This window comes from Triplophysa dalaica, chromosome 8 (genome assembly GCF_015846415.1).
Source record: "Triplophysa dalaica isolate WHDGS20190420 chromosome 8, ASM1584641v1, whole genome shotgun sequence".
NCBI classification, from domain to species: Eukaryota; Metazoa; Chordata; class Actinopteri; order Cypriniformes; family Nemacheilidae; genus Triplophysa; species Triplophysa dalaica.
In genome coordinates this window covers 9,287,335-9,303,271 of record NC_079549.1, presented here as the reverse complement: position 1 = coordinate 9,303,271, position 15,937 = coordinate 9,287,335, and the positions used below count along the sequence as shown (strand labels likewise).

General features: G+C 35.0%; 2 protein-coding genes and 1 long non-coding RNA gene across 3 annotated transcripts; all 3 read right to left on the bottom strand.

The window, feature by feature from the left end:
* Nucleotides 1-1,406: 1,406 nt before the first annotated feature.
* cryba2b (crystallin, beta A2b) lies at nt 1,407-4,364 on the bottom strand. The gene is made up of 5 exons (XM_056755511.1): nt 4,243-4,364; nt 3,902-4,126; nt 2,809-2,950; nt 2,519-2,661; nt 1,407-1,551 (listed from the first exon to the last, which is right to left on the bottom strand). Exons 2-5 carry the CDS (start codon nt 4,060-4,062, stop codon nt 1,407-1,409), a joined length of 591 nt encoding a protein of 196 aa, XP_056611489.1. The 5' UTR covers nt 4,063-4,126; nt 4,243-4,364.
* A 5,119-nt stretch (nt 4,365-9,483) lies between these two features.
* On the bottom strand, nt 9,484-12,836 carry umps (uridine monophosphate synthetase). Its single transcript, XM_056755506.1, has 6 exons — nt 12,624-12,836; nt 12,324-12,477; nt 11,175-11,837; nt 10,895-11,070; nt 10,544-10,658; nt 9,484-10,368 (listed from the first exon to the last, which is right to left on the bottom strand). Exons 1-6 carry the CDS (start codon nt 12,771-12,773, stop codon nt 10,181-10,183), a joined length of 1,446 nt encoding a protein of 481 aa, XP_056611484.1. The 5' UTR covers nt 12,774-12,836; the 3' UTR covers nt 9,484-10,180.
* A 1,256-nt stretch (nt 12,837-14,092) lies between these two features.
* Nucleotides 14,093-15,774, bottom strand: LOC130427769 (uncharacterized). Its single transcript, XR_008907349.1, has 2 exons — nt 15,146-15,774; nt 14,093-14,811 (listed from the first exon to the last, which is right to left on the bottom strand). It is a non-coding gene; the product is annotated as an uncharacterized LOC130427769 (long non-coding RNA).
* Between the last annotated feature and the right edge of the window lie 163 nt (nt 15,775-15,937).

The following is a 15,937-nucleotide window of genomic DNA, read 5'->3' as shown; positions in this document are numbered from 1 at the left end:
TAAGATTTACAGTTACCTACGTAGATGTATATCAATGAATTCAATAAAATTGTAACGAATGTGGTAAAGCAGACATGTGGTCGTTTCCTTGAGAACGATTTGTGTGCGATTAAGAGGTGCTGCATTACTTGTATAAACATGCATTTAGATTTTTTGTAATCTTCATCTGAATATGTATGGCTGCTACCTTGGCCAGGTCTCAATGGGACTTCCTGGAAAATAAAGGTAAAATGAAAATAGGCAATTGAAGCAAACACAAACACATGTCCTGATCTGCTGAAGAATTTTAACATCGTCCACATTTATTCGGTAAAACAGTTTTAGATCTAAAGGATAATTACGAAGGTGACTGGGCAGTGCGTCATATTATTTTCATTTGAATTAATCATAGTGGTAAATGATCAAAGCTTAGCTTTATATTACAAACAAACATTTTTATTTATTTATTATTTTTATAAATTCTTATTTATGAAATATTAATAATACATTTTTATATGCATACACACACACACAAACAATTATTTTCAGTTTTTCTGAAATTACTATTTATGGGTAGCCTATGTGTTTAGGTAAAATTGTCAAGTTTTGTTTCATTCTGTGAACTAATCACAATATTTCTCCCATTTCCAATGAAAAATGACAATTAAAATATTGTTTCTATTTGCATGTATTCGCAGAGAATGAAAACTGGAAAAACAGGTAAAAATAACAGAAAATATGCTTTGTATTTTCTCAGACCTCAAATGCTGCAAAAAAATAAGTTAATATTCACTTTTAGCAATACAGCAGTAATATTTGTAAAAAAAATTGTATGTGAAAACCTCCTATTTTAATCGCAGATTTCATGTGTCGTATCATAATGTCAGTCTTTCACATTGCTGTTGGATGACTTTATGTCACTCCTGAGGTTTGATTTTTTTGAATTTCAAGACGGAGTGAACAAACATAGCCACATTAGTTACATCTAGAAAGGCTGATTAAATTAAAATTTTGAGTGGTCTCTTAATTTTTTTCCACGGCTATGATATTAAATGCAATGACCACAACCAGCTTAAACATAAACCATGCTCTTGTTTGGAAATATATACAGTGTTACACTATTATGGGTGCTCGAAAATATTAAGAAGCAAAATCGGCTAGTGTTCAGCTGGAACTAAATGACCATTTGTAAAGAACAAAAAATTTGCATGATTATATGACTGAATGACTGAATCAGAAAATATGACCAGTTTTAAGTATCACAACAAAATAACTATGCAGAATTGGCATTTAAGCAAGAATGTTGTTATATTTTAATAAGCAAGGAATTTCCACAAGCAGTCTTAACCGTAGTTTAAATAATGTCTTTATTACCTATTGTTATGACACGGCACAACATGGAGGGTTCGTAATGGAGAATGGTCTTATTACTGAATTCTGCGCATAGACTGGATCTGATTGGTGTGTGGCTGGGTGCCGTATTCATTGTAGCATCTGTACTCTCCTTGGCGTCTGTCTCTCTCAAAGATGTACTGATATCCACGGTAGCCGGGAAACTGATAGCCAACCCAGCTGCCAGAGAAAAGGCAAATCTCATTTATTGCAAAGCACACAAATAAGACAGGGTGCAGGGAGATGATATATTATACAAGTTATGCATTATCTGTCACGTGTTCTAGAAAAGAGATAAAGGGATGGTTCAGTCCAAGCTAAATTTGGTCACACTTTATTCTAAAGTGCCCTTGTACATTTAAGTACTGAGTAATAAAAAACAACTACATGTTCTTACTAAAGGGTTAGTATGGATACATTAATTTCAACTATTATAAATAATACATATTATTAACTATTCCTTTAATATACCAAAAATTATGTCCATATAGGTTCAAGTAAAATATCAAGATATTGGGATTAGGCTATATAAAATGGAGAAAACACTAAACTTGGTTATGATATTTATTTCACAAAATTATTTGGCAAACTACAGTGTGTCAAATCAAATGTTTTATTCTAATATGAAAAAATAATAGAAAAAAGCACACAGTAAATTAGCATCTAAGCATCTATGAACTATTATTCAGTTATATATCTATATACTGTATAACTAACATATACTGTATTACAATTATTTTAAAATACAGTGATATATCATAAAAATGTTGTTGATCATTTTGATGGCAACAATCCATTCCGGAGACTCGGTAAGCTTTGTACATGAATTGTGTGTAATTTTTTGCCAAGTCTTTTTAAAAATTTGCCCCCAAAGCTCAGTATTATAGTTTATACAGTGTGTCAAGCACAACTGGACAACATGCATGCAAAATAATCATCTTTAACAATATACTGTATTTGAAAAAGGGGCAAAGATGTTGATTGTCCTAGACATTACTTTTGGCCATTCCTACATTCCTATCACCTTTAGTGGTTCATGCAAAGCATTTAAAACATGTTTTATATTCTGACTAATAGTATAGTATAATAGTTTTTGTGTCTGACTAATATTCTCATATTATTTGTGTGTGATGGACAGATGACTTACGATCCAGAGTTGACTTTAATCGAGGGAACTTCCTTGCTGCACCAGCCCATGGCTTGAAGGGAGGGATAGTCATCACACATCTCAAATTTACGTCCCATGAAGTCTTCACATTCATAGAGGGTTATCTTACTGTCACTGTGGTTCTGTCGTGGAAAGTGTTTTTATGGGTAATTTCAATATGTAACAATAACATGCTGTTTCAACAATGAGATGTTTACAGAGCTGATAGAGTTAAGGCTTGGCAGCAAGCAAGCTTAAAATTATGTTCTTTTCCATTTATATAAACTTACAGCACATTTAATAGGTCTGAAAGAAAGCATATGCTCTGTTCTGTAACTGCTGTTGCCACTCCAAGCCTGGTAACGGGGATAGTCACCCTTTTCCAGGATAAACTGCTGGCCCTGGAACTCAGGGTGTTCATACCCCACCCAGCTGATAGAGAGAAACAGTCATAGTCAACACAAACCAGGAAGTAACAGCATTTTACATGGCAATGATCTCTGCCGATCAGGATACAAAAGACAAAGCAAACATGATGTGTGTTGAATGGAGCTGCTGTTTTTCTTTTATCAGTTCATCTGTCACCACAGACAGCTAGAACACAGAAGGCAGCTGCAAAACACACCAACCAACTGTGCTGTCTGTCTGCCTGTCTGTTTATCACTCTCTTTACGTATGCATTCTTTGGAAATCTGCATTTTTAACTTCTTATTCTAAATTAGATTTATTTTATTCCAATTTGTAGTGAAATTCAGGCATTTGGGGTGTAGTTAGTTGGAAATGTTAATCAAATTTGTGGTTTGTGATATATTGTGGGCATGGTGTATTGTTTTTTTTACCATTTTAATCCATCTAAAATGTGTTGTTTTTATAGTCTTACTTTTTCATCATATCAGAGAACAAAAAAAACAAAATGCTTAATAAAATGTCAACTAAATATGAACATGGAGGACTACTGTCAGAAATGTAAATTAAATGAATAGTTCACTTAAAATATGAAATCTCTTGGATCATTTACCCACCTCAATGTCATTCCAAACCTGTATGCTTTTTTCCTTTGGAATAAATATTTTGAGTGGTTTTGAGTCCATACAATGGAAGTCAAAGGGGCAGTGTTTTTTGGTTATCATTGCTCTTCATAATGTTTTTCCCCCAGAATAAAGTCTTACAGATTTGGAATGATATGAGAATGAGTACATGTTGAAAGAATATTCATCTGTTATCCCTTTAAATACAATCTGTTTCATCTGTACATACATCCTACAGATAACAGACAAATATTTTACAATATCAATATATTTATAAAAAAATCTTATCTCATATTCATCTAATATCCCCTTCGTTTTACCTTTTTCCATAAAAAAATCCAGACGTTACACTTACGGTCCGTTCTCCACCTTAATGGAGCGAATCTTTCTGAAGTCTCTGTCCAGAATGTTCTGACATTCAAATGTGAACTCACAACTCTTGCCCTGGAAATACTCCTCCTCGAAAACAGTGATCCTAAACGGTCCCCTCTGCTCCAGCTGCTGCTGTGGGTTCATGGTTGTTGCCGGTCAAAAAAAGTTGCCGGAAGAGTATCGTTGTTGCCGGAAAAAGTGAGGAGCCCTTCAAATTCCAAAGAAAATCTGATTGTGGACCGTTTTAACAAAGCAAATATTTATTTATTTATTTCATTCTTTCCTTATCCCTTATTTTTTTTACTTTGAGAGTTAGATACTCACGTACTGAGGTGGGACAGATGCAGTATAATCAATGTGGCGGCCGAGCTCTTGTTCAGTGTTTTTATAGCGCAGGGCCTCTCATTTAGTGCAGAATGCGCACCGGGCCTGCTCACTCAGCAACAGCCTACAGAAAACCCCATTAGCCCTTTTGCTATTGTAGAGGCTAGCCTGGGCCATTGTGCAGGTCTTAAACCCTCTGACTCATCAAAACTCCACTCTCTGTCCCCATGCTGTTCACAATAGTGAAGTTTTCACATGAGAAGATAGAGCAGATAATAGAAAAATTGTTGGAGATTAAATTGAGCGGTGGTGTCACACAATTTGGTGACTGGCTGTGGGTGCTTATGGGCAGAACTGGTTCTTTGTGGCCCACTGAAGGAGTTTGTGGTATCAGTCGTTTGCAATATTTCATCTGTCTTGGTTTTTTTTGCATCTGTATTTTTTGTATTGAGAGAATTTGATCAATTGATGAATTATAGCCAACACATGATCCAAACTACACTTCATATAGTTATTATGACAAATGAATATACCACAATTACATAAAGCCAGGGCCAAGTTAATTATATTACTGGCCTCTAAATATATAACAGAATATGTAAAAGATATATCTATATTTGTATACTATTTCAAGTCATATTAGTCACATTAATGTATTGCAGGCCATTTTTGTCTATGTGTTTGTCACTCCATCTTCTCCCCACCCCCATCTCATTCTCTTCCTTGCTTCTTTGTCTTTGTTTATTTGTTGTGTATGGTTACATCGCATATGCTTCCTAAAAACCGCAAAATAATTGCTGTTGTTCATTTCACAAATAACAATAATATGGTTTAAATACACACATTCAGAATTACTGTAAATAACATTTCAATCAGTTAAACATTTAAGGTAAAATTATCATATTCTGATTTACAGTATTATACATTTAATATACGTTATTCACCACTGTACAAAATAATTGTATATAGAATGATAGAATATGTAAAAAACCGAAAAGATTAATCACAATTTATTTGTTAACAGGCGAGTCATCATGAGCCTTCTTGATGACATCTAGTGGTGTGATATGTTATTGCAGTGTCTAGCGCACGCTTTCTTCTGGTCTTTGTCATTGCAGCATTCATTTTATCATTAATTTGTTTGCTACAGCTATGCAGTATTCAATCCCTATAAAACTTTCTAACAAGCTATGGCGGAAACATGCATGTATGTGCAGGCTCATGTGATTATCCTAACCTGTTAGGTGTTGTTTGCATAAGAACAGGTGCTGCTGTGACACATAACACAAAGCTGTTGTCGTGTAATCCTGATTTGACAGATCTGAATTCAGCCTCATTTTCCTAGGAAAAAAACTCTGCAAAATTCTTTTTTCGAAACTTTTATCTCATTAATGTGAAATGATGAGATTCCATTTATTGTTATAGATTATCAGGCTATAAATAAATTTAGACAATTACATTTGAAAGTTGATAGCTGTTATCTAAATAACTAAATGTAACATGTTTACATAACCATTAAAATCCTTTCGTCAATTAAAACAAATCTTCTTTGTAGTGTGCACAAAATATTCACAATATTAATATGTTTAATGTTTAGTGTTATTTCTGTAAGATCTCAAATATGATCATTTTAAAATGGACAGATGCTGATAACTCACCAGTTGAAGCTTGGGGCTGGTACAAACCCAGGTACAGGCAACCAGTGAAAATAGATTTTCAATTGTGCTCATGATCAAGTACTGTAAATGCAGTTAACCCCTGTGGGGAATTTCAATGCTTTTGCTCGGAGAGTCATATTCACAGAAATGGGTGCTTCTTTGATGCTATAGAATAACCTTTTGGTTCCACAAAGAACCTTTAAGTAGAAAGGTTCTTCTGATGTTAAAGGTTCTTTATTCAGATTATAAAAAAGTATGAAAGAGATGGTTCTTTAAAAAACCTTTGACTGAATGGTTCTTTGTGAAACCAAAAATGGTTCTTCTATGGAATTGCTGTGAAGAACCCTGGATCCACAATGCAGTCATGCTTTACAGAGAGATGTAGTAAATGTTATGATGCGATATGAATCAATCAAGAATCACATTAAAATTTAACATTTAATAATAAATGCAATAGTATTTTTTAATGTTACTATTTTTAGTTTAATATTTGGATACATTTTTTATTTGTGATCTTTTATTCATAGACTCCAGCCCCCATGGACCATGCAGAGGGCAATTGAGTGGATTTGGAGAATGGAAGGGTGTTTTATCAGTTTACAATCTTTTCACTGCATAACTGTCAGAAATATTATGCTGTGTGTGTGTTTGCATGTGTGTAACTGTCCTGCTTATTTTAAATGCAAATCAGTCCATTGCATATCAGAAAACCTGCTTCTGAATTACTTCAACAGTATGCTGTCGTATCATTACATAAACAAAATTTGAAATATTGTATATTTAACTCTGAAATGTTCTATAGATAAAAAGATTGACATTTCAAAATTTGTAGAACTCTTTTTGGTGAGCAGTTTGTTTTTCTGATTGCCATAGACTTCACTTAGCAGTTTACAAATGTAAAGGTGCTTTGAAACAGGCACGTTATCTGAATAGTTATTGAATAGACCTGGTGTCCTGGTTGACGTCTTCTTCAGAGCACCATGGAAACTACTAATCCTTCTAAGGGCAAATGTGAACAGGTCCATACAGTGCAGGTGACATCCGATCAGATAATGTCCTTTATACACATAAACCAAGCTGTTCTGCAGACCACAGCCATACAGATATTTCCATCTAATCTACTGCCAAAGGCAAAGAAAAGCCATCATTTGCATTTGCGACAACAACCCTTTTAACTGCCACATAGCCAGTGTGGCAGGGTAGTTGTTTGACAAGCTTAATGGACTAATCGAACAATTGTTCTTGACATACTCATAAAAAATTGAATTGTGCCTATTTTAATTATTGTTATTTCAAATCCTATTCAGAAATATACTCAATTACTTAAATAATGCTTTTTTTCATGCTAAATTAAAACTTTGTCTCTAAAAACTGATCAGACTTCATATAAATTAAATATTTATTCTGAACTTTCAAAGGTGCCTCCATTATGAGATGTTCCATTCTAAATTGCATTATAAAAGAATGAACAAGAATAAATAAACTAGAAAGTTAATGGGGATATTCTCATCAAATTTAACACAATTATACTGTTATGTGAAATTATATCATTAATTTTCACAAAGAAACCAAAGTATGAACAATGCCTTTTAATTCATAGACTAATTGTCAACCTTATACAACAGTATGCTATTACAAGGCTAAACGGTTAAATCCGTAAGAAATAATTTATTACACAGAATAAACACGTTTGTTTTCTATTTGCTTCAAATTTGTCAAAATGGTTCACATAATTATAAACTCAGAAATTAAACTGCAGTCGTGTTGCTCTCGTGTGTCAGGTTTTGGCGAAGCTTGTCTGCATCTGCGTAACGCGAGCCGAACGAACAAAACCTTTTCATCTTCAGGTATTGTGCGTGTGGCTCAACGTGAGACAAGTACAGAAAACACACAATGGATTCATCGTTGATTCATTCCTCTTACTTTTCTGATGGTGACTCGTCCTTTTTCCTTGAATACACTAAACCAATGAGAAGAAAAAATCATATAAACCGTATAGAACATTTTAAAGTGGCCTATTCAAAAACGTGATGAGCACCACTTTTAGCATAACCTAACTATTATTAACAAACATAATTGATCACTGCACTTTGTGAACATGTATACCGTATGAAAATTACATTTAAATGGCTAAAATACATATAATAATTACGCAATTTAAGTCATTAGGCTATAGGCTAACTAAAACTCCTTAAACTGAGCAGGCAACAGAAAAACTTACCTCTCTCATCAGGCTCGTTAGATGCTGTACAATATAGTTAATGAAGAGACCTGAGGCCTTGCTGGACTTTATAGCGAGGCGTATAAACGCATTGATCTGTGTTCTGTCTTTAGCGCGTGAAACTCTGCTGTGGACACCTGTCATAGGGCGCTTTCCTCTCATCCAATATTGACACTGGGAGTCAAATGGGAGGGCCAGAGTAGATTACTTCTCTCTATTATGTCAATCATGTAGCTCTGTGCAAACCATGTTAAGATGCATTGAGACATCTGGAGCGGATGGATGGGCGCATGAGGTCAGGGCAGGAGGACATGTAAAGATGACACTGCAGTCAATTGGAGAAAAACAGTTTTGCAAGATAACGTATTTACTTAAAAGTTATTGTGTGTTACGAAAGCTACGCTATAGAAATTGAAGCGTTGCTATTTATTTGAGTGCGTTTGCCGTTTTTAAACAAGTTCAATGCTATATATTCAGCTTTTTAGTTTAATTGCCAGTTAATAATCGCTAACATTGAATTTGTAAAGCTCAACCCAAAATAAAGATTCTGTCACCACTTAGCCTACTCACCCATTACCCTGATGATTTGTTTCACATGGTTTACTTGCATGGAACACACAAAGCAAAATTACCGAAATAACCGACAACATCTGTGTACTATGGAAGCCCGTTTCCGCCAGGGTTGCATAATAATGACTTAGTATCTCATAATAATGAGATACTTAGTATCTCATAATAATGAGATACTTAGTATCTCATAATAATGAGATACTTAGTCGAAATTTCGAAATTTAGTATCTCATTATTATGACTTACTAAGTCGAAATTTCGACTTAGTATCTCATTATTATGAGATAAGTCAGTATTATGAGATACTAAGTCATTTTTATGAGATACTAAGTCATTTTATGAGATACTAAGTCATTATTATGATTTATTAATTTAAAAGAAAAATCCCAACCCTGGAGGAAACGGGCTTCCATAGTCTCCAACCTTTTTTTTTGCAAAACAAAAACACGCCCACACTCCCAAAAATGTCGTGCAATTTTTAACTAGGCTACATGAACTAAATGTTTTCGATTTGAGTGATCAACAATTTCACTTTAGATCACTGTTGATTATATGCATGAACGTTGGTAAGACTGTTAGGAATGTGCAAAACCAACACACATTAAGCAGATGGTGTGCATCTGCCCTCTGCTGGTCGATTCAGATTTTTTGCGCATTTGGCAGTAACATTGGAATTGCATTTTACTATACATGTTGATTCCCAGTAGGAGTACCCATGACTCTGACGGTGCTAACACCATGCTCTAACCACTGAGCTACAGGAAAGCTCTAGATAATGACAGTTGCTACACGTCAAGGTGTCTCAAGGTATTCATTTAATTTTTCTCAAGGTCTCCATCTTATAAAGTACATTTCTATTTAAACAGTCTTTGATACAAGACAATCACTTTATACATGCTGTATAATTTACATTCATGCATTCTCAATGGAGCTAGTATAACATTTTTAATATAAAAAAAATGTTAAGAAAACCCGCCAAAACAACAATCAAGGTATTGGTTTGGCCAACAAATGCAGTAAAAAGTATTTAATGGTGTTAAAGAAAGTCTCGGCCTGAAAAAAGGTCACCTACACTCATAACACTGATGAATTGACAATGCAAGTTCATTTTAATATCGTATAACTCAAACAACAAACCTGTTTAGTGTTAGCATGATTTGTAAGAACAACACATGTTATGTGTAAACACAATTTGATTTTTAACTCAAAATATGCTGAAATCATCACTGTGTTATAACCCTGTCTTGGTCTCCCGCTTTATTTAATACAGAAAAATAATATTGTAAATATCTTCTGTCCAGTATTGAATCATTTAAAATACAATATTATCAAAATCAGTCACTTTTGATTGAAATCTAACATTTAATTGTTTAACATTTATATTTTAATAAACCAAACATGTAATTTCATAATACTGTAGCTGATACAGAATTAAATTGTAGAGAATGATCAAGCTATACCCCTAACAGGCCAGACATGACTCCATAATTCAGGAGAGCTTCATCCGCTGGCCTGCGAGTCTTTTCAGATATGCTTCCCAGCCTGCCTTTCTGTATTCTTCAGCAGCTTTTAGACGATCTGGGCTTGCAAGAATACCTCGTCCCACAATTATGATGTCAGATCCTTTACAGTAAATCACATCTTCTGGACTTGAATACTGCTGTCCAAGTCCATCCCCTAAAAAGAGAAACAAACAACACCAAAAATATGTGATATAAAAATATGCACAGGTAAGGTTCACATATAAAGAAAATACTCAATGTTCTTGTGGATGGTAGAATAACTATTTTGTATCAATACTTTTTGTTTGCCATTAAGCCAATGCCAACACTATGTAAATAACAGAATGTACCTCCTGTTTGCATTTGCACTCCCGGCGTCATGTGTACAAAACCAGGCTTTTCACTGATCTTTGATCCACTTATAAACCCGAACACAAAGTCTGAGTAGTCATCGGCCATCTTCACCTAAAAAGCATTTCAAACAACTTAAATAAGTGGCTTAATCAAACTTCAAACAAGACATTTCTTAAGAACTAAACTATAAATAATACATAAGTACAATGCACACTTTAATACAAAAAAAACTGTTCAACAAAGAAATTCCTGTATCAAATTCTAACATTTTACAAACACTGTAATACTGTATTATTGGAAGTGAGAATTTACTGTCTAAATCTAATTCTTAAAAGAAAAATGTGTACCACTTCTTGAGTGTAATCTCCTGTTGCTAGGGAACCTTGTGAGCTCATCTGAGCAATGAGCAAACAGCCGTGACCCAGAGGCTTTCCAACTGCACAGAGACCCTGCAGAACACCTGGACCTGGCAAAGCCTGGGCATTGATGATGTGAGCCCATGATGAGATCTGGTAAAGACCACCTTTAAACCACACACAAAACTATTAAGTTAACATTACATGCAGACATTAAATTTGTAACACATTATACACAGTATGAAACATCATTAAAAGTGTCACTTCAAACCTTTGTATTGATGCTTAACCGTGTTCCCAATGTCTGCAAACTTGCGATCCTCAAAAATCAGGAAGTTGTGCTTTATGGCCAACTCTTTAAGTTGGCTGACTACATCTGAAGTAAAATCCTCCAAGATGTCTACATGAGTCTTCAACACACAAATCAGTGGACCCAACATCACTGCAATCTCCAGCAGCTCTATAGAACTAGTCACATCTGCAGACACACACAGATTGGTCTTCTTTTCCTCCATGATCTTCAACAGCTGGGAAGCAAGTGAATGAGTATCGGGCAAGCCAGCACGAGCCCCATAGCTGAGCATCTTGGGGCTCTTGATTGCAACAGAGGAGCCATTGTCCTTGTATGTGTTATTTTCTTCTACAAACCTCTGTACATCCTGAGATATGGCCAAGTCAATTCGTCCAGCTTTTACCAATACATCCAAGAGTTTGGAGACAGAAATGACTGAATGTAGAGTGATGCCTTTATCAGCAAGCATGGAACTGCCCCCCTGTTCTCGGTCCATTAAAACGACTGCATCAGTGATCTTCAGGCCTTCTTTTTCGAGCACCTCAGCAGTTTCTAGAACACTGCTTCCACTGGTCACAACATCCTCCACTATTAAACATTTCTGCCCAGGGTGGATCCTTCCCTCGATAATACGTTTTGTTCCTAGGAAATATAAAGTATTTTCTTGTGTTGCAAAGTGCAAGTCACACCAAAAACTGACCACTGAATTGGACCCCATCAATACTAATCAATGATCGATAAACTGGCTAAACTGAATCCATTCGAATTTGAGCCAAATTTACTCCATTACCTATTAACAACTTCCTGGTCTTATTGTTCAAGTTATTAATAGGACCAATCCCTATATTGATCTGTATCAATCCCTTCTCTTCAACTCACTTTTAATGATGGAATGTTAATCAACACGTAGTTGTCCATTAGGAATTGATTTATCATTGATTATCTTGTATTACTCTGACATTTTTTGTCAATAGTCAAAAGTCTTTCAGTCAACATATATTCACAGGGTAAATTTGACACACACAGGCAGACTTATGTGTCCAAATACTTTTTTGAGTGATCTTATGTACAAAATATTTAGAGATAGACCAAAAACCATTCATATTTATATTACAAATATGTACATACCGTAGTCTTTGGCCTCCTTTCGCCGGATAAGCATGGGATATTCTTTAGTGGAGCAGATGATTGTGGCCAAAGGAAGAGCCGTGTAGGGAACACCACACACACAATCAAACTTTACTCCTGCGTCCTCTGCACGCTTGTGAAGAAGGTGAGCCACCTGTTTTATAAAAAAACATTTTAGCATACACATTTTGGACAGATAAATAAATAAACACGTTTTGTGGTTTGCCGAATTTATCCTTATCGGCATAACAGAACTTCAGTTGGAATGTCAGCATTTGCACAAACCGAGCACGTGTTTACCTCGTTCATCAACGCCGGGTAGGACACTATTACTCGAAGATCAAAGTATATTGGCGAAATTAGTCCACTTTTCAGTTTGAATGTTCCAAACTTTACGGCGTGGATGTTTTGCAGTTTCAAGATTAAACTTTCAATGCTGGCGTCATCCATTTTGAAGTGAAAGTTTGCTTTCGGCTCGTGTACAGCAGAGGCTGCGATTTTTTCGGGATTGGGGATGGGATCATGGGAAGCAAAATCAATGTAAATCACGTGACTGGGACGGGACGGGACAAGAAAAAATGTCAGCGGGAGTGGGCGTGACCGGGAATCGTTACAACAATATGATACCCTTTGTAGACTAATATGCCATTTACATAAATAAACTATATGTTTTAATTTTGTTGAACTCAGTTCTAGTTGCGCTATCTCTGTATGCTCTCCTGTTTGCTTTGGTGTTGCTGGTTAAGCGAATGACGCTCTTCATACCCCTTACAGTTGGTGACGGTAATGCACCAAATCCGGATTTGGACCTCGCTTCATTCTATCTGGACAGCGAACCGTTTCATATTGTTTAAATTGAGTCTAAATTGTTTACACGTCACACGCACCCAGAGACATTTGTGTTGATGATCTTGCTACCATATCCTGTAATATCTTTATTTAGCGCCAAACCCACTTCATTTTTACCGATTCTGCTTCTCGCACCAAAGTCGGGTCGCTTAAAGACATGCTGACACCATGAGCAGGTAACATTAAAACGTTAAATAAACACAAGACGGGAGTGTGAGGGAATGCTAGTCATTCTTCCGAGATTGGGACGGGATTTCACTCCAGTTTTTTCGTGGGATTGGGATGGGACGGGATTTTTCTGTGGGAGTGGGACGGGAGAGGTTTAGTGTACAGTGAGAATGATCAGTGACTGAGAAGTTTCTAGTCTCCTGGCTTGAGACACATGTGACAGTTCATGTGGACACGTGATATAGCTGACAAAATAAAAGTATTTTAAAGCGTCATTCGTTATTTAGAGGCACGATAAAACGTTATAAATATTACAAAAAGTCAAATATTATTTGGTTGAAAGCTGAAAGAATTAACATAAATTTAAAAATAAATGTCTATAATAATGTGTTTTTTTAAGCGTATTCATAACTTTCGAAATGTGACGAATTTGTTTGAATAAATTAATATATACACAGTCCATTTGTTATCAACATCAATAATGATTAACATGACAATAACAAAATAAGTAAATGCGCCAACACACAAACTCATCCTCTGTGGTCCCAGTGGGCATTTGATGTTAAATAGACATCAAATTGACGTCAAACATCGGCATCAAAGAATTGGTCAAAAATGCAAATCAAATCGATGTCAAAATTTGACATCAAATTGACATCAAATTTTGACGTTAATTTGATTAGCAATTTCTTTTACATTTTTTAACAAATTGATGTCCTATTCTAGACCAATAAATAATGAAACAACAGTACTTAATGTAAGACATGTTTTATTAAATACAATCAGCTACAATTCCAGAAATTTAAAATGTTCTTAAACCACTAATAAATATAAAATCCTCCTTGAATTACATTTAAATTAAATATTAACATTTAAATTAATATATAAATATTAAGTGATCTGGAAAAAGCCATCACATGACAAAATTGTACATATTACAGGTTTTGATATCATATGAAAGCTCTCAAGCCCTTTCCATTTGTTAAAAACATTTACATTTACGTGTAGTTATTTAGCAGATGCTTTTATCCAAAGCGACTTACAGTGCACTTATTACAGGGACAATCCCCCTTGAGCAACACACTGGTGGTGGCTACTAGGATAGAACCAGCAACCTTTTGATTTACCAGTTCAGTGGTTTAACCCACTAGACCACCCACTCCATAAAAACAATTTGTAAATTAAATAAAAACAGTTTTGGAAAGGGCTTAATAGCTTTCATATGATACTAAAACCAGTATTTTTTATTTCACCATGTGATGGGTTTTCCCAGATCATATCCCAAATGAACAAAAATAATTTAACAATTGGCTTAAGGCCTACTTATTCAGAATCTGAACACACATCAATCGCAGATTTCCCCTTTTGTCGTCCCATACCCCCACATCTATCGGGAGCAGACCGGAGATTTTTTAGCTGTATTTTTTTATTTCAGCCTCTGATAATGAAGGTTTGGACTGCTGTAGTGCACCTAAATGAAGATGAAACCACAATTAGCACACCTTTTAAGACATTAAAATATACCTAACATTTTTCAGCAACCATCACTTGTACATAGAAGTTAATGCAAGTTGCTGCTCTTAAATGTTTATTAACACTAAGATGTTCCCAGGTTTAAATAAGTATCTGTTAAATTTAGAAATGTGCACTACTTGCAAATATTTAAGAGTTGTTAAATGTTTTAAATGTGTCAGTTTACTAAGACAAGATTGTAATTGAAGCATTACATGTTTAATTTACTTAAAATGTAGCATATGTTGATAGACACTACATCCTCTAATCATACAAGAAAAGTAATGTAGTACCTATTATAACACGACATAGCCGTGTTTTCCAAAGGCCTTCTTCAGCCCTGAGCCATCCATATTCATTGTTGACATCAATTTGTTTGTAAGAATTCTGAAAAAAAAGACAACCATATCAGTATTCAATGATTGTTAAGATTGTTGAACAATACAACTAAGTGACCAGAACAGCTGAGAAGTTTTCCTTTGAGCACAGTAACACAAATGGTCATTGAACCAGCTTTTGGTACCTTTAGTAGTGTGGGCTGGTCCTGCTTGACACAGTGGACCTTCTACCAGGACATTTTAGAACACTTCATCAGTGTGTATCAAATTATGAATTATAATTATGGGTATGTTTCGCTTTGTCGCATAGCATCGGTAAAGAGATTCAAATGAGGGCATTTTTATTTTATCCGAATATTAATTGCAAAACTAACATTACTCACTGACATTTCTAAATCGTTAACTCAACGTTACACGCTTAATGGATCGCACATTAACATTACCTCAGAAATCTTCACGGTACTTCTGGCGGGATATTTCAATTCACCAGATTCTAATATATCGCCAAGTCATATATTTCATCAAAACACAATCTTCTAGGTTTTCAAAGTTACCCAATATAACGTATTTTTTATTCCATGAGATGTTTATTTTCATCTTCAAAATGTAAAGTTAATGACTGTATCCCAAATATTATAATTTTCTATGTTGATTTCAAACTATTCTATGAATCTCTCTTCTTCGCTTAAAGCTATGAAAACTGCACTACTAATCCAAAATAATGGTTTCATTATAATGATAACAGCC

Coding starts and splice junctions, on each gene's coding strand:
- cryba2b (XM_056755511.1), bottom strand. CDS start 4,062: ATGAACCCACAGCAGCAGCTGGAGCAGAGGGGACCGTTTAGGATCACT. Junction 2,951..3,901: donor ATTAAGGTGGAGAACGGACC/GTAAGTGTAACG, acceptor TCTCTCTATCAG/CTGGGTGGGGTATGAACACC. Junction 2,662..2,808: donor TCAGACCTATTAAATGTGCT/GTAAGTTTATAT, acceptor TTTCCACGACAG/AACCACAGTGACAGTAAGAT.
- umps (XM_056755506.1), bottom strand. CDS start 12,773: ATGGATGACGCCAGCATTGAAAGTTTAATCTTGAAACTGCAAAACATC. Junction 12,478..12,623: donor ACCCGGCGTTGATGAACGAG/GTAAACACGTGC, acceptor TTTATAAAACAG/GTGGCTCACCTTCTTCACAA. Junction 10,369..10,543: donor AGTGCAAATGCAAACAGGAG/GTACATTCTGTT, acceptor TTCTCTTTTTAG/GGGATGGACTTGGACAGCAG.